A 22,941-nucleotide genomic window follows, 5' to 3' on the forward strand; every position below is an offset into this window, starting at 1 on the left:
ATTAAAAAAAAAGAAAAACACACACAAGAAATTTTGAACTCAAATCACATGGTCTGTAGTTAAACAGTGACTGGGGAAACTGAGGCTTACACTATTAAGATAAAGGCATCCAGTTACCCTCCCAAACCTTTGGGAGCAGCAAAGCGATGTCTACATTATGTACTCTCCTGCCTACAACAACCAGGTGGATGCACAGAGGAAGGAAGACCCCTGCCAAATTGGAACTAAATGACACCAATTTAGCTCCTAGTGTCAAATACACAGGATTTCTTGGAACTCGGAAATTATAGTCGGAAGTGTCTGTTATTTCTTAAGGCTGCTAAAGATTCTGCCCACAAATCACTCACTCCCAGCCCCCTACCTGGAGGAGCCTCTGCTGCTGTCGAACCTGTGGCTGTCTGGGTCTCATCGGGTCCTGAGACAAGGGCACTGAGGGAAGGTTTGGATGTGCGGAAGTCAGCACCGCATCGATTCCTCCACCCACCAGAGGGCTCTGCTGAAGCGACTGATGATTCAGCCTGGTAAAGAAGAAAACTTGTTTTCAGGCCCAAGTGTGCTGTCAAAGTTTTTAATCAGTGCTGTGGGAGCTGTACATACACTCACAAAGAAACCATCATGTTCAATAATAACTTTGTACAATTCAAATGCAATAAAGGCCAGAAGTTAAGGTCACCTCGATTCTCAGGGACACATGGTATCACCTGACAAAGGACAGCAAGTATACTTACTACTTACAGTAAGATCGCAACATGGATAAATTACTTTTTAAAAATGTTCTGATAGTTTCTAATAAGTGACATTAACCGAGCATTTTACCTGGAGCAGGCGCTGTGGGAAAAATTTGAAATCTGTTATGTCGCTTACTACCCCTACAGCCCTCCTTCGTGTTCAGCAGTTTCGTTAGCCCTACTTTTAAAGTGAGAAAACAGAGCTAGAGAAGCAGTTACCAAAGGTAGTAAGATAGCAAATGGCACAGGTGGGATTTAAACTCAGAACTTTGGGGCTCTGAAGTTCAATTTCTTAGGCAGTATGGTATGTTGCCACTTACTAGACAAATAAATACAATGCATGTTTTCTAAATTTATTCATGTTCCCAAATGTGCTGCCATTAACCATGCCAATTTTCTAAACAGTGATTACTTGGAGTTGACCTGCACTCTTTGACGGTAACACACAAGAGCAAAGCTGCTGTCCATGGGAGAGCAACATTCCAAAATTCTGCAGGAAACTCAATTCCCCTAGACCGATGCCATGCAACAGAATATTCTACGCTGACTGCATCTGTGCTGTCCAGTAAGACAGCCACTGGCCACCGGCTACACAATTTCTGGGTCTCAGGGCAAAAAAAGAATGCAGGGCTCTCTGATCAAAAATGAGTAAGAATTTCAAGGGAGTGACAGCAGAGCATTAATAGCGACCACACAGGCCTCTCTAAACACACAGTCCTGCCTGACTTCACGGATCACATATCTTCAAAGCTGGTCCTGTTAGCCACATGTGGTTAATGAACACTTGAAATGTTACTACTGTGACTGAGAACTGAGGAACAACGTTTTTAAACTTAACTCTGATTAGTCTAAATTAAAACAGCCCACGTGGCTAGTAGCTACTCTAACGGACAGTTCAGTTATACACTATGTCTATAACTTCCAGCTAAGAAAGAACTGAGTAAGAGACATTCATGGCCCTGTTTTGCCAGCCATTTCTGAAGCGGAAAAGGTAAAAATTGAGATATGTAACAGAACTGTTGTGCACACCACATACGATGAGAACTGTAATCACAGGCTTTAAGGTGCCAATCAACATATTCTAGGTAAGGGATTGCTAGGGACAAGCAACAATTTTTTTTATCAATTAAAAAAAGGTTTTAACAATTTAAAACCTTTTTATAAAAGAGAAGGAAAAAAAGAACACTGGAGCTAACATAGTGTTATCACTAAAAAATATTACACAAACACTAAAGGAGATGTGAGTCAAACAACAAGCCTTGAATGAAATACACAAGGTGAGACACTGCTTCTTTTGAACTACAATCTGGATGCTGCTAAAAATGAGATGACAGAATGAAAATGATGTGGAAATATGCAAGCTCATAAGAACAATTATGAAACACTATGTCCTAAGGGAAGCACAGTAAAGATCAGGGTTTGAGTGGCCACCACTGTAACCATTTCCACATGCATCACCTCTGGGAGCCGGTCAGGGGATGCAGGTATGGTGACGCCTGCTGCTGAACGTAGCCGCTCGGCGGCTGCTGCATCTGTCTGAGTCTTTCCATGAGCGCTGGGTTGGAGTGAGCGGCCGGATAGGTTCTGGAATTATAGGTAGGAGACAGGACCACGCTGCCAGCCTGCTGCTGAGGGGTCTGCTGCAAAGGCATCTGGGTTCCATACATTGTGTAGCCCTGGGGCATGGTCTGCAGGCAGGCACAAGGGAAGAAGTCAACGTTTCCATTTACCAGCTTTCCTATCACTAAGACACACAGGGCAAAAACAAAGCCAGGAGGAGCTCCCTGAGATGTGCTGTTCTCCAAGGCTCTTTTAACTCAAAATATGAGGACGACTACTCTGGAGGCCAAGAGAAGAGTCAGAAAATTATAGGATGAACTTGTGTACTGATTCACCAGAAACTTCAATTACAAAACATGAATCCTCATTTGGTTAAGCAATCAGTTTTAAGCTCAGATGCTTGTTTTCAGGAAAGGAAAGGCATGTTTCTGCATAGAAATAATCAGGCAAGCATGCATACCTCTAGTGCACACATGATATCAGTGTTCAACAGAGTTCAAGCATCATTAATGCTGTTTCAGAAAAGCTACACATACTCAAGGCAAATAAAAATAATGGAGTACACTTTCCTAGTATGGTATGTAACTGCACTTCCTTGGGCCTAATGAATTTGCCTAGTAACGAACCAGTTAACAAAAAAGAAGAAAAGTCAATTAACCAGAGAATGAGGGTGTCACTGAAAGTGAAAGTGTTAGTTGCTCAGTTGTGTCTGACTCTTTGTGACCCTATGGACTGCCAGGCTCCTCTGTCCATGGGATTCTCTAGGCAGGAATACTGGAGTGGGTTGCCATTCCCTTCTCCAGGGGATCTTCCCAACTCAGGGATTGAACCTGGGTCTCCTGCATTGCAGGCAGATTCTTTACTGGTAGTCTGAGCCACCATGAAAGCCCAATGAGGGTGTCACTAGTGACTATTTGATACCCTTGAGTTCTGGTTGGACAGTAGCCTGTCTCAGCACTCTATAATACCATCAGGATACTCAATTTCTCCATTCAACATTATATAGTGGCTGTTTCTTCAAATCTTGACACCTGATTTAAATGAAAAGTTTTAGGTTCTGCTGGATCACCATCTATAATATACAGAACAGAGTGCTGATTAAAATAGAAGAGGACCACTCTCCGGGTCCTCTAAATACCACATTTCGAGGTAGCTGAATGGCTGACTTGGAAGATAGAGTGATGGACAATGACTTTCCTGCAGACAGCATGCAGGGATGCAGGCCATGGGGCTTGGTGCCCATGAAGGCCAATCTCAGCCTTCCTTTCAGCTGTGGACACAGTGTGAACTGCTGGCCCCAACTAGAGGTCTTGCCAACATCCCTGGCTTCCTGATTATGAGAGGGGTAGAGTAAAAGGATGCGGAGGCAGAAATGACAAAACTGTTAGAAAAAAAATAGCTCAAGATTTGCATCATATTAAGGCAAACCTATCATTTGCTGAATAACTACCGTGTATCTAGTGCTTCACTAGTTCTATAGGTGGTCTTAAATCCCCACAATGTTCATTATTCTATTTTACGGAGACAGAAATCAAGACTTAGAGTAACTCTTACAATGTTACAAGCTTAGAGGTTGTCAGGAATTTTGTCAAGGTATGATGCCAAGGTCAATTTTCTTCTTATTCTACCATGATTCCTCTTCGAAGCTATCTTTGAATATCATAAAATGCCATCATAAATTACATCATTATGTATTACAATGTAAGTACTATAGGACTAATAACCATTTCAGTATCTATCATCATTATTAACATAAAGTTATGAATTGATATTTCTAATTCATTTCTAATTCTAACAATTTCCTAAAATGTTTTATGCCCTTTAATCAACCCCCGGACTTGTTTAGTAATCACTGGTTAAGATTTCTGTGAAATGTCAATTATAATCTATAGGCAGAAGATGTGACTAAGTTCCATACCCCATAAGGGAACTGATACCCTACTTACTTGGTTCCCCCCTTCAAATAAAGAGCATTAAAAATCCCAGTAGCATCTACAAAGCAAACATGGGTACCTGTGCTTGCTGCAGTCCTGGATACTGGGGGAGCTGAGGGGAGGGCCGTGCCTGAGCAGCAAAGAGAGCAGCCTGGTCCCCTGGCTGGCCCTGGAAAACAAAGCCAAGGTGGCTCTTGATCATAACAGCAAGGGTGTGATTCGAGCTCTTGGTTCATAACCCCAAAAACCTATGACACCAAACCTTACATGAGAACAGCACTTGCAGATTCCAAACGGTGTTAAATACTATTTCTCATCAATTTCCTATTAACACTAGAGGTTGTCACACTTATTATTTCTTCCAAAGAAGACTACAGCTATCCCAGATGATAAGACATACATAAACACAAGTCAAAATATTCAATGGTCTGCTCATCAGAGAGAATCTGAGACAGCTTTCCTGTACACTCCAGGATACAAAGGCCCCTTTAGAGTAAAAGGCATGAGTGTCTTAAGTGTGAAATCTGAAACCACAGACTTGCCTCATCCTGTGCCCATCAATTAAGAGAACACATGGTACATACAAATGGCATATACATCTTCATGACTTTTTAATGATATTCCTTCAGAGGGACCTAAAAATTGCCTATTTAGCCAAGTATGCAAGGGAAGAATTTGGTTATCTTTTATGACTCTAATAACCAATAGAACCAATTAAATTTTATAATAAGTTAATATCAAATGCAAGTCTAACCAAATGCAATATAAAATAAAATCAATTAACATCTGTTCACCAGCCTTAATTTAATACATGTTTTTGCCTGGGGAAACTATATTCCTAAAAGCAGCTATATGTATTTTGTTTTGGCAGCAGAAGCCACTTCACAGAAGTGTGCAGTATTAATCATAGAAAGAGGACTAACTTCTGACCATCCCTTGGTTTTCTCCAGGGCTTACTAAAGAAATAGGATTTATTCTAGGATATTTTAGTATCATTTTATATTCTAGATGTTCTCATTTTTTTTAAAGTGTTAAAATATAGTGATGTAAAGCCAATTTTAATGTTCTTGGAAAGAAGCACAGATATTTCTGGCCGGAAAAAAGGTATAAACATTTAGCTTAAGAGGGAAAACACCAACAATTATTAGGCACCTATTATATGCCAGGGACTAGGCTTCTTATTCCTATCTCCATTTTCTCACAGGAACTCTGCAGGGAGGGAACTTAGTCCCCATTTTCTTCAGGTACGAAAAGTCAGGCTCAGAGAGCCTAGGCAGCTTAGCAAACTCACCCGGTTAAACATGGCCAAGCCCTTAGCGCCCACGTGAGCCTGCCTCCAAAGCCCAGGGTTTTTTCCATGATGATAAGATGCCTTCATATGTGATATCAAGAATGAAAATATTTAAAATTTCATCTGGTGCTTATTCTTTAGGGACATATAGCCTCTTAAATTCACCCCAATAAGAAAACAAAAGGATAATCTTTATTAAGACTTGTTAGTGAGATTCTGAAATGAATGCATACATCAGATGGTGAAGCATTTTTCTCTGATCCCCACATATAAAATCACTTGAGGGCAGTTAAGAAACTTTGGCCTCTCCTAAGGTGACTGACCACACATACATGGACCAAACATAAATTTCTGAAAGTATCTACTATGGTATCTATATATAACAGCTTCAACAAGAATGTAACATTCCAGTGTGGGTACCATGATGATACTCTGAGATTCTAGCTGATTAATTTACTAAGTGTAATTATATCTCTATTTGCTTGTTGTTGTTCAGTCGCTAAGTCGTGTCTGACTTTTGCGACACCATGAACTGCAGCACGCCAAGCTTCCTTGTCTTTCACTGTCTTGCGGAGTTTGCTCAGACTCATGTCCATTGTATCAATGATGCCATCCAACCATCTCATCCTCTGTTGCCTCCTTCTCCTCCTGCCCTCAGTCTTTCCCAGCATCAGGGTCTTTTCCAATGAGTCAGCTCTTTACATCAGCTGGCCAAAGTACTGGAGCTTAAGCTTCAGCATCAGCCAGCCAGTGAATATTCAAGGTTGATTTCCTTTAGGATTGACTGGTTTGATCTCTTTTCTGTCCAAAGGAATCTCACGAGTCTCCTCCAGCACCACAATTCAAAAGCATCAACTCTTCGGCGTTCAACCTTCATTGTCCAACTCTCACATCCATACATGACTACTAGAAAAACCACAGCTTGGGCTGGATAGACCTTTGTTGGCAAAGTGACGTCTCTGCTTTATAATACCCTGTCGAGGTCTGTCACAACTTTTCTTCCAAGGAGCAAGCATCTTTTAATTTTGTGACTGCAGTCTCCGCCTGCAGTGATTCTGGAGCCCAAGAAAAAAAAATCTGTCACTGCTTCCACAGAAAAATACCCCAAGCTCCCTCTAGGAGAGCACATGTCAGGGCAGTGTGGCCATCCAGAGCATACAAGGATCACCCTGACCTATCCAAGTAGCACTCAATCCTCCAAACACTAAGCCAGGGAGTCATTAAATCAACCAGATCTTTACATGACAGTTCTCGAATCTGCTCGCTCACAGCATCATCCAAAGCCCCTGAAACACACTGCTGTGCTTCTTAGTGGGGACAACATATGTAAGTTATCACTTTTACACAAGAAAAGAACAAAAAATTATTTATGTGAGTTAGAACCTTGAGATCCCTAAGTGGTCTAAAATGCCCATGCCCTTTTTTGGCTTGGAGGTAAACAAGATAAGATCTACAGATCTTTTCTAGCTCCTCACTCTTCCTTTGCTTCCTAAAGAATCTTATAAAGGAAACTGACTTATACGTGGGGGGACAGAAGGACCAGAACACTAATAGGGCAAGTATCTGAGTTACTGGGCAACATTCTTTTATTGACAAATAGTTGAAACTGTGGAAATTTAAGAAATATGTATTGTAAACTATTTCCATTTTTTAAATCACAAAATTAACATTCAAGAAAAAGCATTATAACTTTGAAAACAAAGCAAGAAGGGGTAAAAAATTTCTATAATTCATGCATTCTTCAGTGAACCACTTTTAGTCCAAAGGTAAACTGCTTATTTATAAATAGACTGTGTTTCTTCCCAATGCTATTTTTTGCCCAACTCACTCTTTAAGTGCAGGAGGTAAGGGCTCTAACATTCAATAGTCTCCCTGAGCAAATCACAAATACCTCACATCAGCCAGCACTCCCTAAGGGCTTTATAGTCCTATTTGCCCTGAACGAAAAATATCCCTCTTTTTCCAAACTGAAATGACTTCCTGCTGTTATCTGGTTTTTTTCCCAGAATAATGCCAGGAACAAATTATTTCAATTTGTAGAGATATTCAATCTGTTGAGTAAAGAATAGACAACCAAGAAGCTCTTTAGTAACTTTTGTTGTTGTTCAGCCGCTCAGTTGCGTCTGACTCTTTGAGACCCCCAGACTGCAGCATGCCAGGCTTCCCTGTCCTTCACTATTTCTTGGAGTTTAACTTAAAAGATGCTGAATGAGGACCAATCCTCAAATGTGGGAATAAGAGAACTAGAAACTGGAAGTTAGTAAAACTCTTAAAATATTAATAGGATGGTTTTGCTGCATTCAGCAAGGGACCACATAACGTATCATCCAAACTGGGACAGGCCAGGGGAACAGAGCAGAGACCGCTCCTGGCAAATCATGACTTAGGCTCACCTTTGTCACATGTAATCTATTTATCTGCTATTTTCGGAAAACTATCTAGGCTTTATTTCATTAAAACAAAATCAGTTCCTAGCACTGTATCTGGCATATAGTAAGTGCTCAATAAATATCTATTGAGGAAATCTAAGATTTAATTTAGTTTATCTGCTAAAGAAGAGATCCAGAGGTAAATTGAGATTTACATCTCAGCATAAATTAGTTTACCAAGTGCTTTCAAGTGCCCCATGTTTTTGAGTATCATCTTTTATTTTAAAAACTCACTTTTCAATTCAATTCTTAGCATCTGTCATTCTAATGACTTCTTCTTTCGTTTTATTAGTACCTAGAGAGTAGCTCAACTGCCCTCTCATTCCGCTTAACTGAAACAATCAGAGGCAACATTAACTTCACGTTTTTGTGAGTGTAAAGGGCAGTTCAGGAGGCTGGTTTCTGATGGAGCATTTGTGTCTAGTCAGGTGCCACGCTGTGGTCTGGCTTCAGCTCCCCTGGCTCAGGTACCCAATTTACAAGTGCCAAGGGAGTAAGAAACAGTTAACTGGGCAATTCTGACAGCTGCATGAACCCATCTCTACCCTGAGACCCAAGGTAAATTCCCACAAGATAAATTTACCTTGTAAATTCCTACAAGGTAAATTCCTACCATGTTTGTTTTTAAACACTTTGCTTTAGGTTTGGCTCTGGATAAGAAATAGCAATCTATTTTATTTTCTAAAATTTCCACTTCGTAAAAACTTTTTAAAAAGCTGTGCTGTTCAATAATGACTCTTCTTCCTGGACTTTATAAGATTAAGTCTCTCTCTTACTGCTTTATTTTTAATTAGACAAGAGAGTATCTGAGCTCAGACAGTCGTAGACTGACAACATCCTGCATGACTGGAAACAAATGAATGCAGTAGGTTTAAAATTTTTGATAAATCATCCTCAAAGACAATTTTCAATCTTCTGGGTCGTCTTCTTTTCATTAGTTCAGTCTGAGTCAACTGAGAAAATGTGAGGCTTTCTTTCTAAAAGAGAATTGGTTATGACTCCAATTAGCAGACAGTAAGCATTATAATCAGCAGCACTTCAGGATCAGGAAACTTCTCTCCACTTAATTCACTAGTAATGGTATTTTCAAATTCCTATTTAGTAACTTGCCAATACTATTTAAGGGTTGTGAGGAGAGAGAAGTGTTGTACATGTAAACCACAGCCAGATTTTGTGACTCTGATAATGCTGTTTTGCGTTTCTGAAAATGCTGACTTAGGAATAATAATAATAAAGGTCACCCAATGAGAACCAGTGGGTAATGTTTCAAACTACTTGTTTGGAAGGTCCTGAGTAATGGTGTCCAAGGTTAAACAACAAATGGTGTGAACTAAAAGCTTTGGCATCACATTACATGGGTATATTTTGATTGCAGACAAAGATACACAGAAAATTCTTTAATTAAAAGAGGTCTTGCTGACCATTGTGCTTGATTCTTTCATAAAGCTTTCACATCAAATATAACTCAGTTGGTGATCAATTAACAGTAACATTAATTAGTGGCACAAAAGGTTCATTTTTAAATAAACACACTTCAATAATAAACCTAAATAACAATAAGCAACTGTTAGTGTGCTCATAAATGATGACTAAAGCATATTGATTAGTTGAATATATGCACTCATTAAATTTCTAATATTGGAGACTTAAAGAAAGATAAGAATAGTGAAATGACAGCAAAGATATATACACACGTTTCCATTTATTTGAGTGAATATGTAGGTTATATATAACTCTTTAAATACTTGAATAAAATATTTTGTCTATTTTTTAAAACGTAAAATCAATGATAAATGCAAATTATATTGTTTAAATTACATTATCATCTGAACAACAACTGCCCTACAGCAAACATAAACTATATGCAAGTATTTTAAAATTTGATAGTTTAATTCAAGTTTTTAAACAAACAGAAACTTTGCTTGCTCTCTGTACACTACAAATGTCAGGAAAAACTGATAGAAAAATTGTTTTCAGAAAAGTCTGCAAACTTTCCTTTGCCTAAAGAACAATTAATGAAATTGCCTACATGGCAGTATTTCATCACCTAAATATTGTCAAAGTTGTATTTGCAGTTAAGGATATTTTTACCAATGTACAGAAAATGTTACCCATTAAATTCGTAGTGAAACAAGTTGACTTACATTCACATCTGAGATGTGTGCTCTGTTTTATTCTAATGCTTCTTGGGTTTATGTTGTGGGTTGGCTACCTGATATAGAAACCTATAAGTAATTTAATGCAAAACATGCATTCTTAGCTAGCCCAGGCAAAGCAGTAGAGATGAGGTCTTATGACATGCATGCACAAGACCTATGCTCAAAAAAAAAAAAAAAAAAAAAAAAATCTTCTCCATACCGGAAAGAAAACAGAGATGATGGGTTCTGCTGAGAATTTAGGAAGAACCAGTGAGTGGGATGTGATGAGTAGGGCACTGTCATAACCACAGTTTTCATTATCTTGCACTGGCCTATGAGTCAGCATGCCATGCGTTCCTCCACTAATGATGTGAGTTACCACAGAGAGAAGCAAGAGCTCGGGAATAGATGGGTTTGAAAGTGGGACTGAGATGATGGTGCACGAACTCGCCTATGTTCCCAAGCCCAGGACACAAACGTTCACTGGCTTCTATACCATACACATATATGATGGGAAGCACGAGGCAATCAAAGGGGACGACTTCCAGAAATAAATTCTGTTGAAGTGAACATGGGCAATGCATTCATGATTTTGTGTCACGGTCTCAAACATAAACCAAGTGAGTAACAGTGAAATGAAGACTCTAATTATTACCAGCTATAGAGGAATAACCTGCTTCTCATTTTGATGTTCAAAGAGTAATGCTATAAATGTTTACTTAATTTAAAAAAAAAAAAAAGAAAGAAAGAAAGTATAAGGAATGACAGCAGGGGTGTTACCATTATGTTGTCAAAGTCTTCCAGAAGGGAGACAGCAGAGTTACAGAAGTCCTACAGAAAGGGGACAGCAAGAAAACGGCAGACAATACAGATAAGATTTTTTAGCCTAATGATGTGGGTAGCCAAAACACATAAGAATCAGTTCATCTTAAAACAATGTTTTAGGGAGTCAAGACTTAAAACCCCAGGCCCTAAGATAGGTTATATTAATTTATATGCCAAACAATATCACCATAGGCTGGGACACAAATAACATGACAACAGTCACATAACAGAGTAGTACCACAACCTGGAGGTTAAATGGGGACAGACAGGAAGTAGAGAAGCGATCAGAACCAGATAACTTCCCAAAACAAAAGGATGCTGGGCCCCCCAGTGTAAGCCAAAGAGTGCCTGAGACTTTCCCAGCCCAGAATCAGGGGAGAAGAGCTCAGGACATTTGGGTCACATGAAACAAACAAGACATTAAGTGAACAAGTCTTGTATTACTGGAGGAGGTCATTAGATTGCTCCATTGCCAGTAAATGCAAACGGAAACAGGGCATCACTTTAACCACACATTCAATCAACCAAAATAGACAAAAACTATTTACAGTGCCACTAGTGTTTACATGCTAACAAGGAATCTAATTTATTAATAAAAAGGAAACTCCATGCTGGGGAAAAAAATTCCTCTTTTTCAAGTCAATGATTTCCTTGCTTAATCATTTTTATAAATAGATTCTAAGTGACATTTTGTTTGAGATATTAAAGTTTTTCTGTTCACTGAGGTTTAGAAATAGCAATGACATAAAATATTCACAATCTTAATTGAAAAAAAAGCAGTTTACTATAATAAGAACTAGAAATAACAGGAGGAATTCCCCAAGCAAATAATACCTATTCTCACCATTTTAGGGGTAAGTACATAATTCATTGTATCTATTCATTTGTCTTATATCCAACTCTATCACCTTTGTATGAGTGGTTCACTTTCTCTCCCATTACCCCTATCTTCACTCCATTCATAAAAATCAAGCTGTGTACACTATCTTCAGGATCACTATATTTGCACAATCATAATTTCAGCAAATTACTTCCTCATCATCCCAGTAAATAGAGAAATACCAGCTATTAAGTAATAAGCAGAGCATTCACTTTTCTGGACACAGTTTCCACCCTAGGAACAAAGTGATAGCTGTTAGGGCATATTTACTAGCTCAGTGGGTTTTGTTTTCATAAGTTCATTTTTGTCACTGAGATGTATAAAAATCATAGTCTCTGAATAAGTTCATGAAGGATTCTTGTCAAAACTCAAGATTTGTTTCAATAAGACTGATCTGCATACCTTTACCAAATAAGAACCAAATTATTTTGAAATATGTTCAAATTATACAATCTGATAAATTGCAGAAGGGAAAATTTAAATAGCTAGTAGAGTTATAAAACATGCCTAACCTCACAGGTAATCAGAAAGTGCAAATTAAAATGTCATAATACAATATCATTTCACCAGCTCTGAGTGAGAAAATTAAAGGTTAATCAAAGTTTAGTGAAGATGTGGAGAAAGTAAAACACTCATTTATAACTGATGGGAATCACTACCACTTTGGAAATTAAATCTCCACTTCTACTTCCACATACATACCCTAAAACTCTGCACAAACAGAAGAAGTGTACAAAAATGTTTACTGTAGCATGGTTAACAGTAACAAAAAAATTGGAAATAATTTAAATGATCATTAACAGAATGGATAAATGTTAACACTCATAATGAAACAGCACCTGAGCAGACAAGCAAATAAAATCAAGTAAGTATAACAAAGTAGATATAATTCAAAATTAGTCAACATTAAAAAGATACAAAACAATACAATAATACCTATGTGAGGCGATAAATCTGAAGGTGATATTATATAATGTTTGTATCAATGGATGCAAAAATAAGTAGCAAAAATATAAAAACATTAATAAGAAAGAGAAACACAAATTCATGATAATGACTACATCTTTACAGGAAAAAAAGGAAATGGCAGGAAACCAGGGGCCTCATCCATGTCTATCGTATTTATGTTAAAAAAAAAAAAATCTAGAGCAAATGTGGCAGAACATTATTATTTAATAAAATTAGGTGGTAAGTATACAAGTGTTTGCTCTGTTATCTAACCTTGTATGTTTGAGAGACACTGCTAGAGAGGGAGGAGGAGTGAAAGATCAGAGGAAGGAAACATACACCAAGGTAATAGATACCACATACGTAAGGGAGATCAGTTACCAGACAAAAAGGATGCTGCTTAACTTAAATGGGCTCTATCAATCCGAGAGGCCTGTTTTCAGGATGTTACAGGATCACTTCTGCCAAGGGGCTAACAACTCTGGAAGGCTCTGACTCACTCAATGTTCTTTCATTAAAACCTTAGAAGGGTGTCAGTTGCCATTATTGCCGGGAGCCCCATCCCCTTGCTGGAGATCTGGACTCCCTGCAAAGAGCGCTGCGCTGGTGTGGGGGCCTGTTGAATCCCTCTCTCCTCCACAGTTTCTGGGAGGGTCTCCAAGCCTTCTCTGAGCCCAGCCATGCTTGCTGGCAGGGGCAGATGATAATAAGACTTTCTGTAAGGCGCTGCACTCTTCAGTTCTTATCTAACGCCAACATGAGAACAAGCAAACCAAGTGCCAACTTCAGGATATCCAAGTAACCATATGCTATAACTGAGCACATCATTTTTGCCTGGCAGAAATCCTCCTCTTTAATGTCACGAATATCCTTAGGACTCATTATTTACAGCCAGCAGTGAATTGCTTTCTTCCAAATCTGCTCAATCAAATTAAGATAAACATAACTTTTGTCTTTCACTGGACTCTCAAACTCCCTAGCATTATTCCAAAGAACACAAGATGACTGTGTACACTGAAAAGGAGAAATCAGGATTAAGTGATATCATAAATCAAGGTAGAAAATTAGGTTCTCTTCCTGTGTCAAAGCTTAAAATTTCCTTCAAAACCCCCTTCCTTAGAAGGTTGATATGGTGGGGGCGGGGAAGGAAGGTATCTCCTTATCAGAAGACAAATATGAGAAATAATAAAAAGGTAACTGGAAAACAATTTAAGCAGCATTTGGCATTATTATAAACAAAATTCTATATTTTACAATAGTTCTCATGGAATATGTGGGAAATAAAATACAACAGTGATACTTTTAATAGTGGAATTGGAATCATCGTTCTAAAGTTTGTATCACAGAATTTAGATTGTAAAAACATAATGCTCCAAGAAGCCAAAATGACTATTAGGAAAACTAAACAATGTTTCATTTTGATATTTGGCAAAACTAATACAGTTATGTAAAGTTTAAAAATAAAATAAAATTTAAAAAAAAATAATAAAAAAAAAATAAATCTTACCTGCAAAAAAAAAAAAAACAAAACAATGTTTCTTTTTCTTGGTCTCTTCTACTGGTTTCCACTAAGTACCAGTCATAATAGGACAATGAATGTAATTATGCAAGTAAAGCATTGGATGTACATTTATTTTTAGTCCTTAACATATTTAAGAAAATAAAGATCATTTTTATGGGGCAAGGATTTCCTCTGAAATAATATAACCATAAAATAATACTAATAAAACAGTAACATGAAGTATAGCACTTGACATTTTTTGAGAACACACTATAAGGTAGCCACTGTTCTAAGGGCTGTTACACACGTTAAATCATTAATTTCACAAGAAGCCTATGAAATAAGTATCATATTAGCTCCATTTTATAGATGAGCCTCTGGAGCAGAAAGATGACAAAAATCATGACACTGGGTCTCATTTCAATAAGGGATACTGAGTAAGGAATGGAGGGAGAGCATTTTTACTTTACTGGATGAAGACTGTAACTGGGAAAAATAAAAACAAGTTTCCTTGCCAAAACATCTTTATGCATGTCATGATGCACTAAAGCCATAAGAAAATACATTTGATTATAATAAGTCATTACATCAAATAATTTGATTAACAATACCTAACAATATCCATGCTATTGTATATTTAGCACCATTTTTCTAGCACTAGTGTTAATATACAACATTATTAATATATTCCTGAGGAAATGTAAGATGGTTCATAACAGAAAACTGCATGACCAACTGAAGCTGATATATTCAGCCTCTGAAGCAGAATCAGTTACTTTATAATGGGACTCTAGTTTTCCTCGTGCACCATCTAAGGCTAGAGATTCCATTACACATCAACTCTCTCCATTAGATGGAAAGAGGCTAGGATGACTCTGCCAGGTCTGAGCCATATCTGGAATTCAAGAGCTTGGGCCTTCTCTGCCCCATCTATGTTTTCAAAACAAGCATAGCAGAGGTCACTGTTGAGAAGAGTTTCTGGAAGCACTCAAAGGAAGAGCTACAAGATGAATTTGTGGATAAAAATCACATTGCTAAGGATTAAGGTTGCTAAAGATGCTCCAGGGTTGGAATTCCCTGGTGGTCCAGTGGTTAAGAATCTACCTGCCAACATATGAGACATGGGTTCGATCCTTGGTCCAGAAAGATCCCACATGTCATGGAGCAACTAAGTGAGCATGCCACAGCTACTAAGTCAGCTCCTCCTAAAGCCTGTGCTCTGCAATGAGAGAGCAGCCTCTGCTCGCTGCAACAAAGACTCAGCACAGTCAACATAAATAAATATTTGTTTCAGGGTTCTGGAAATAGCTGCTCAAAACATGAATTCATTCAATAAACATCTCATAAATTTCTACCCTCTGCTCAGTAAACGAAATGATTCAAGTATTATAAAGACCCAGTGCTTGAGCTAAGAAGAGAGGGTCAGCTAGCTAGAGAGGTGGGGGGTAGGGTGTCATTGTACAACCAGGCGAAAGAGCAGTCACACCCAAGGTTTGGAGGAACCGGTTAGTCTTTAAAAGGATCTGTCACAATACTAAGATCAATTTTGAAAGCTAAGATAATTTGAAATTCTCCATCAAGCTTGTTGGATATCTGTAATTAGGAAATTGGTAAGATAAGGAGGAAAATGATACCTATTTCATCTTCTCTAAAAGAAGCCAAAAACTGAGAAAGGAAAAAAAAAAAACACAAGTTTTAAACAGCTAGAGAGAATCACATTTTGTGTATGCATTTAAATTGAGAAAATGTTGCTGCCAAAATCAGAATCAACTTTTCTTACTATGAAGCACATAGGTCAGTACTTACTAGAAAACAGCTAATTGCATCAAGAATAAAATATGAAAACAATGTATCAGTATCACTTATATTCCATATAATTCTACCTTTTTAAAGATTACATGAAAATTTGTTTTCTGCCACAGTACCATATGTAGCTAGAGTCTATGTATATTAATCCATGATCTACTGGGAGAAAGGAAAGGTGCTAACATTTCCCTCAGAACCTCTTTGGTGCAGGCATTCTAGAAATACTACATACGATCTCATCTGCTCTATGGAGGACCACTCCACCCTGTGTCTGATCATGTATGCATTCCTCTTCCTTTAAAGAATACTATTTCTCTTGATTAACCAACACTTAAAGAATGATGAGGTAGGAAAAAAAAAAATGCCTGCTTCTGTTAAAAAAGAATATAGGAGAGGAGCAGAGGTGACTATCATACAGGCATACCTTGGAGATCCTGTGGATTTGGTTTTAGATCACAGCAATAAAGCGAATGCTGCAATCAAGTAGGGCCTCGCATGTGACACTGGTGGTAAAAAACCAGCCTGCCCATGCAGGGGACCCAAGAGATGAGGGTTCAATCCCCGGGCTGGGAAGATCCCTGCATAAGGGAGTCATCTGAAGTTTTTTATTTTCCTGTGCATCTAAAGGTTATATTCAAACTATACTGCAGGACTTCCCTGGTGGTCCTGTGGTTAAGAATCCGCTTGCCAATGCAGGGGACGTGGGTTCGATCCCTGGTCCAGGAAGATACCACATGCCGCAGGGCAGCTAATCCCGTGAGCTACAACTACTGAAGCCGGCACACTCTCGGGCCCAGGCTCTGCAACAAGAGAAGCTCAAGGACCACAGCTAGAGAGTAGCCCCTGCTTGCTACAGCAAGAGGAAGCCCAGGTGCAGCAACGAAAACCCAGAGCAGTCAAAATTAAATCAATAAAAATTTTAAAAATAAGCCACACATTAATCTAGTAAGTGAGCAACAGTATTGCGTCTTTTAAAAATGTTTTAATTAAGAAATACTTTTTTGCTAAAAAATTGTAACCATCTGAGCCTTCAGAGAGTCATAGAAATAACACAGATCACTGATCACAGATCACCATAACAAATATAATAATAACAACAGTTGAAATATTGCAGGAACTACTAAAATGTTAACAGAGAGACAGAAAGTGAGCAAATGCTGTTGGAAAAACAGTCCTGAGTCTTGTTCAATGCAGGGTTGTCAATTTGTACTTACTACAAACCTTCAATTTGTAGTAAGTGCAATATCTGTGAAGTACAACAAAGCAAAGCACAACTAAACAAGGTATGCCAATACAATCACCGCTGTGCAGATGAGATTTTACTACCTGAAGAAAGAACTCCTGACTTCTCAAGGGGAAAAAGTAAAGAAAAAAGAAAAACCTAAGATGTGATAAAATTACTACAGAACAATCATTAACAATAATTAACAAATTATCAGTTAATTCCTGTTGGTATAAGCTGTACAACCCTAGACGGTATAAAAGAATGCCATGCTAAGTCACTTCAGTTGTGTCGACTCTGTGCGACTCTATGGACCGTAGCCTGCCAGGCTCCTCTGTCCATGTGATTCTCCAGGCAAGAATACTAGAGTGGGTTGCCATTTCCTTCTCCAGGGGATCTTCCAGACCCAGGGATCGAACCCATGTCTCTTCAGTCTCCTGCACTGGCAGCTGGATTTTTTTTTTTTACCTCTAGCGCCACCTGAGAAGCCCATAAAAGAATAGAGTAACAGGTATTTTTGAGTGGTGTGAATAATGGGGTCCTATAGGTACATTTTAGGTCATAAATCTACCTCCAAATATGCAAAGACATTTTTGAATACATGAAGATTTTTCCACTGAATTCCCTTTTTAACAAAGTCTTTTGCTTCAGGGGAAACTGCTTCTCATGGCTGGTATCAGGAAGTGAATTTCTGAGGACAGACGTTTCACCTATAACCAGGCTGGCGAGCTGCTCCGCCGTGTTAAGAACCCCTTAGGAGAAATTCAAAACTGAACTCGCCAGTAACAGTCTGAAAGTTGCCTATTAATAAGTCAAATAACACCTTGTGATAGAAAAGTAGATAAGAAAAAAACATACTTAATGGACGGTAAATTTTACTTAGGCTTCTATTACTTTAAAAGGGAGATGAATTCATTCTAGTGGAGTGATTATTTAGCTTCTAGTAAATTTTTTCTCCTTGAGGATTGGAAACAGTGGCGTAACTATTTTTGTTCATCCTCAGAAAGAGCTAAAATCCCACTGAGGTTTTGAATGACTCCAAACTTGTTGTTTAGAGAAAAACCAAGGCTTTTAAAATATTTTCATCAAATTCTCATCATTTCTATGTAAGAAGCAACTTGGGCCCATCTTTCCTAATACCCAGGGAGTCTGAACAATCAGATCTCCCTGGGAGGTCGGGGGAAATGAGCATACTGTGACTGCTGTTTACATTCTTGTGTGGTTCAAACTAGACTGCTCTCTCCCGTCCTTCTTAAGGGTTAAAAAAAAAAAAATTGTTTTTAATGGATCTCTGTTAAGACTGCATACCTCACCCTACCACTCCTATCCCCCAAATCACTAAGTGGACTGAATGTGGACATGCTGTAAGTTGTACAATGGAGGTACATTTAGAAAGTTATTCCAAATACAAAGACTATTTCTAAAAGCATTGGAATTCCTTGCTAATTTGAAAACCTGTGGTTGTTCTTAGAGCAGGATGCACTTGTAGATTGGCTACTGCCTTTATGGATCATAAAGTACCTTACTCCTAGGACTGCTGTGAGATCTAAGATAATCAGTACATGAAAGTGCAATGCGTACAAGTGTTTTGGCAAATAGTAAGTGCTCTCTTGGTGTTAGCAGCTATCATTAGCATCATCAAAGTGTAATTTTCCTAAGAAAACTTGGAAAACACAAAATGAATACAGAAACCAAAAGAAAAAGTCATATTCTCATTTCCTTCTTTTTGCTTTAATGTATTTGTGCAGATTTGTAGTTTGAGTCCGTATGAAGTTTTGTGTGACTTCCACCAATGCTTTGTTAAACAATCACTATTATCCCGAACATTAAAAAAAATTAGGAAAAAAATAAAAATTATTTCTATTTTTACAGGACATACAAATAGAAACAATACAAATCAATAATTAAAGATATCCATATCCTGACTGTTACTTGTAGTCTACTCTTTGCCTTCTATAGATATTGGTGAGGTATATAGCCAGAAGTATAAAGCCAGAGTCAGGGCAATGCAGGGCACTGTAGGAGAAAGCCTAAGGAATATCAGTGCTTCAGAGATACAACTTCAAAGTAATACAGTAAATAATGAATGAATCATTTAAGCATAGCTCAAAGGAGCACAGAGTATGATGATAATAACAGGGAGTGAGGGCTCAGATAAGGTCATCTCAAAGATAAAAGTCTTGCCACTTGTAAGTGATCAGAAAATCATTAGCTCTTCTTTTTGTTTTCAGGCATACTTTTAACCAACTTAAGACATTTCAAGTTCTTTTTTGATCAATGATAATGGTAAAATACAAGGAGGGGAGATGTATGTATAAACCTGTACAAGAGAGAGAGACGTGCACTCTCACAGGCAATCGGGGATGCCCGCACAGGAAGAATCAGTCACACGCCCACACCCATTCCTGGCTAGAGGAACTAATGAAATGCGGAAGACACTGCTGATCTGGACAAACCTGTTGGAAAGGCCGCGTCTGGGCTTGCCTGAGAAGCCGCTGTTGCTGCTGCTGCTGCAGAAGCTTCATCTGTATCAACTGCTGCTGCGATGTGATGGCGTGCAGAGAGGGCGGCTGCATCATGGCCCCCGAGCGCCGCTGCAGCATGTTGGACAGAGCTTGCTTGGTGTTGGTGGGGACGAAGGAGCCAGCGGGGTCCAACCGGGAGCCACCTACAAAAGCAACCAGAAGGAAGGGCTTTCTGCGCATGCGGATGCAACTCTTCCTGATTTTATCAAAACACAGAAATCTCACCTTCTGAGCCTCCTTTTAGGAGCACACTGGGAAGTAGAGCACTGCCCCACCCTCTACAAATTTGAAAGATCGGTTACGAATTGCATAAATTCCAGACAATGGGAAGGGCAATGTCCAGTGAATTATACTATTTGAATGACTTATCAGAGGGCCCACTTTGCTTGGTAAAGTGAAACACCTGAGATGCAGAATCCTTGGTACAATTTCAGAATCATGGGGGTTTTAAATTATGTGAGGTCCCCAAGAACATGTTGTGTTATGCTGTGCTAAGTCGCTTCAGTCATGGCTGACTCTCTGATCCTATGGACTATATACAGCCCACAAGGCTCCTCTGTCCATGGGATTCTCCAGGCAACAATACTGGAGTGAGCTGCCATACCCTCTTCCAGGGGATCTTCCGGACCCAGGGATGGAACCCACGTCTCTTACATCTACTGCACTGGCAGGCAGGTCCTTTACCACCAGCACCACCTGGGAAGCCCGGGAACATGTTACTTTCACAAGATGTGTTGCCTTTTGTGGTGTATTTTGTCAAGTGTGCTAAGCCAGGCAGAGAGACCCTTTTCATGTTCATGGTATTTACATTTTTTAACACAGCAAAATAAAAATGCCTGTTTTGTGGTAGAGAAGCATGACAATACTTCAAAAACTTGAAATGCTTGGAAACTTCAAATACCACGATTCCAAAGACAAAACACATCTTTTTTGAAGTGCATAACTAAAATAAATAAGAAATGTCAATTATGGTGAGGCTAAAAAAAGCAAATGAAAACCTTAACATATTTGCATACATAATCTGTCAAATGTCTATAAGGGGGGGGGGGGGAAAAATGACGAGATTTGCTGGTTTCAAATAGCTGCCAATCTTCAACTCATCATACAGTTTATATTCTTTACTGTATGTACGAAAACTTCTATATAAATACCTTACAAATGTTATACCTTTTTTAAAAGCATGTGGTATGATAGAAACAAACATTTAACACTGATCACTGGAAAAGCCTACATTCTTTTAAAGACTCAGTATCAAAATGAGCAATATGGCTTATGAAGTCATTCAACAGCATCTGAAGAACATTTGGAAAAAAGTTAGAGGTCAATTTGAGTTACGTGGCAAGGTAAATTTTGTTGAAGCAAGAATTGAATGTACACTATAACATATAAAGTTAAATGACTCATTTTATGCAGGACATACTTTTTCAAGATTAGACTATGATCTACTCTCTCTTAATTTTCCTAACTTTCATATAATCTTATACCTCTGAATCACCTACAGAAATAAGAACAAATATGCTGAAATCTGCTCTATTTTCTTACATAACTTTCTCAGCTCTCACCGAATGGTGTTTATTATTCACATATGTTTCTTTATAAACTTTACCAACCTGGTGTGTACACAGGAAAAATAAAGAGATTGCTAAAGATTTGTGTGTTTGTGTGTGTGTGTGTTGTGAACAGCACTCTTTTGCATTTTTAAGAATGTACAAATGGACTTCCCTGGTGGTGCAGTGGTAAGGAATCCACCTGCCAATGCGTGGGACAAGGGTTCAATCCCTGGTCGGGGAAGATTCCACATGCCAAGGACGACTGAGTCCATGTGCCACAGCTACTGAAGTCTGCATGCCCTGGACCCATGCTCCACAACAAGGGGGCACCTCCACTCACCAAAACTAGAGAAAGCCCCCATGCAGCAACAAAGACCCAGTGCAGTCAGAAAGAAATTTTTAAAAATGTATGAATGGAAGCAGACTGTATAAACTCTTCTTCAACTCCATAGGGTACATAACTTTAGGAAAATCTATTAATTCACAAATGTAAAATCCCCATAATTAAGTTTTCCTCAATTTTTTTTCTTACACATCATAAAACATTAAGACTTACCTAATACCTAAAGTCTCCCTACTTATGAACACCTTCTATAGTGTTCTGGGGTGAGGGGAAAGGGTATGTGCCTATATAAAATAATTAACTTTCAATTTAGAGACGGTCCTTGTGTTTGACTTCAATATCTAAAAAGTTTAAAAATGCTTGAATTCATAAGCACCTTGGAAGTAAGGAGAGAAAGTCAAAAGAGAGGATGGGCATATATTATTTCCACCATTACTACTGCCTTGAGAGTTTGCTCTTGAGAGTCCTTTGGTTAGCAAGGAGATCACACCAGTCAATCCTAAAGAAAATCAACCCTGAATATTCATTGGAAGGACTGCTGCTGAAGCTGAAGCTCTAATACTTTGGCCACCTGATGTGAAGAGCGGACTCACTGGAAAAGACCTTGGTGCTGGGAAACTTTGAGGGCAGGAGGAGAATGGGGCAGCAGAGGATGAGATGGTTGGATAGTATCACTGACACAGTGGACATGAATCTGAGCAAACTGAGAGAGAGCGAGTAACAGGTAAGTCTGATACGCTGCAGTTCATGGGGTCACAAAGAGTTGGACACAACTTAGAGACTGAATGACAACAAAAGTTAGCTCTTTGTAGTCAACATTCACTCACCCAACAACCTACTTTTAAGGCCCCAGCCAGTCTGGATGAAGCACCAGCTGGAATCAAGATTGCAGGGAGAAACATCAATAACCTCAGATACACAGCTGACACCACCCTTATGGGAGAAAGCGAAGAAAAACTAAAGAGCCTCTTGATGAAAATGAAAGAGGAGAGTGAAAAACTCAACACTCAGAAAACTAAGATCATGGCATCCGGTCCCATCACTTCATGGCAAATAGATGGGGAAACAATGGAAACAGTGAGAGACTTTATTTTTCAGGGCTCCAAAATCACTGCTGATGGTGACTGAAGCTATGAAATTAAAAGATGCTTGCTCCTTGGAAGAGAAGTTATGACCAACCTAGACAGCATATTAAAAAGCAGAGACATTACTTTGTCAACAAAGGTCCGTCTAGTCAAGGCTATGGTTTTTCCAGTGGTCA

General features: G+C 38.7%; 1 protein-coding gene across 8 annotated transcripts in view; it reads right to left on the reverse strand.

Moving 5' to 3' along the window:
* MED12L (mediator complex subunit 12L) overlaps positions 1-22,941 on the reverse strand; it is a 363,479-nt gene that overhangs the window by 14,358 nt on the left and 326,180 nt on the right. For 5 of the 8 annotated variants that reach the window (XM_045166284.1, XM_045166286.1, XM_045166285.1 and 2 more), the window contains 4 exons: positions 19,719-19,930; positions 4,302-4,391; positions 2,187-2,416; positions 362-518 (listed from right to left, as the gene is read on the reverse strand). In XM_045166284.1, coding sequence (XP_045022219.1) covers positions 362-518; positions 2,187-2,416; positions 4,302-4,391; positions 19,719-19,930 — 689 coding nt within the window. The remainder of the gene's footprint in view (positions 1-361; positions 519-2,186; positions 2,417-4,301; positions 4,392-19,718; positions 19,931-22,941) is intronic. The other 3 variants (XM_045166287.1, XR_006641272.1, XM_045166288.1) reach the window with 2 other exon arrangements.

This window comes from Bubalus bubalis, chromosome 1, assembly GCF_019923935.1.
Source record: "Bubalus bubalis isolate 160015118507 breed Murrah chromosome 1, NDDB_SH_1, whole genome shotgun sequence".
In the NCBI taxonomy this organism is placed as follows: domain Eukaryota; kingdom Metazoa; phylum Chordata; class Mammalia; order Artiodactyla; family Bovidae; genus Bubalus; species Bubalus bubalis.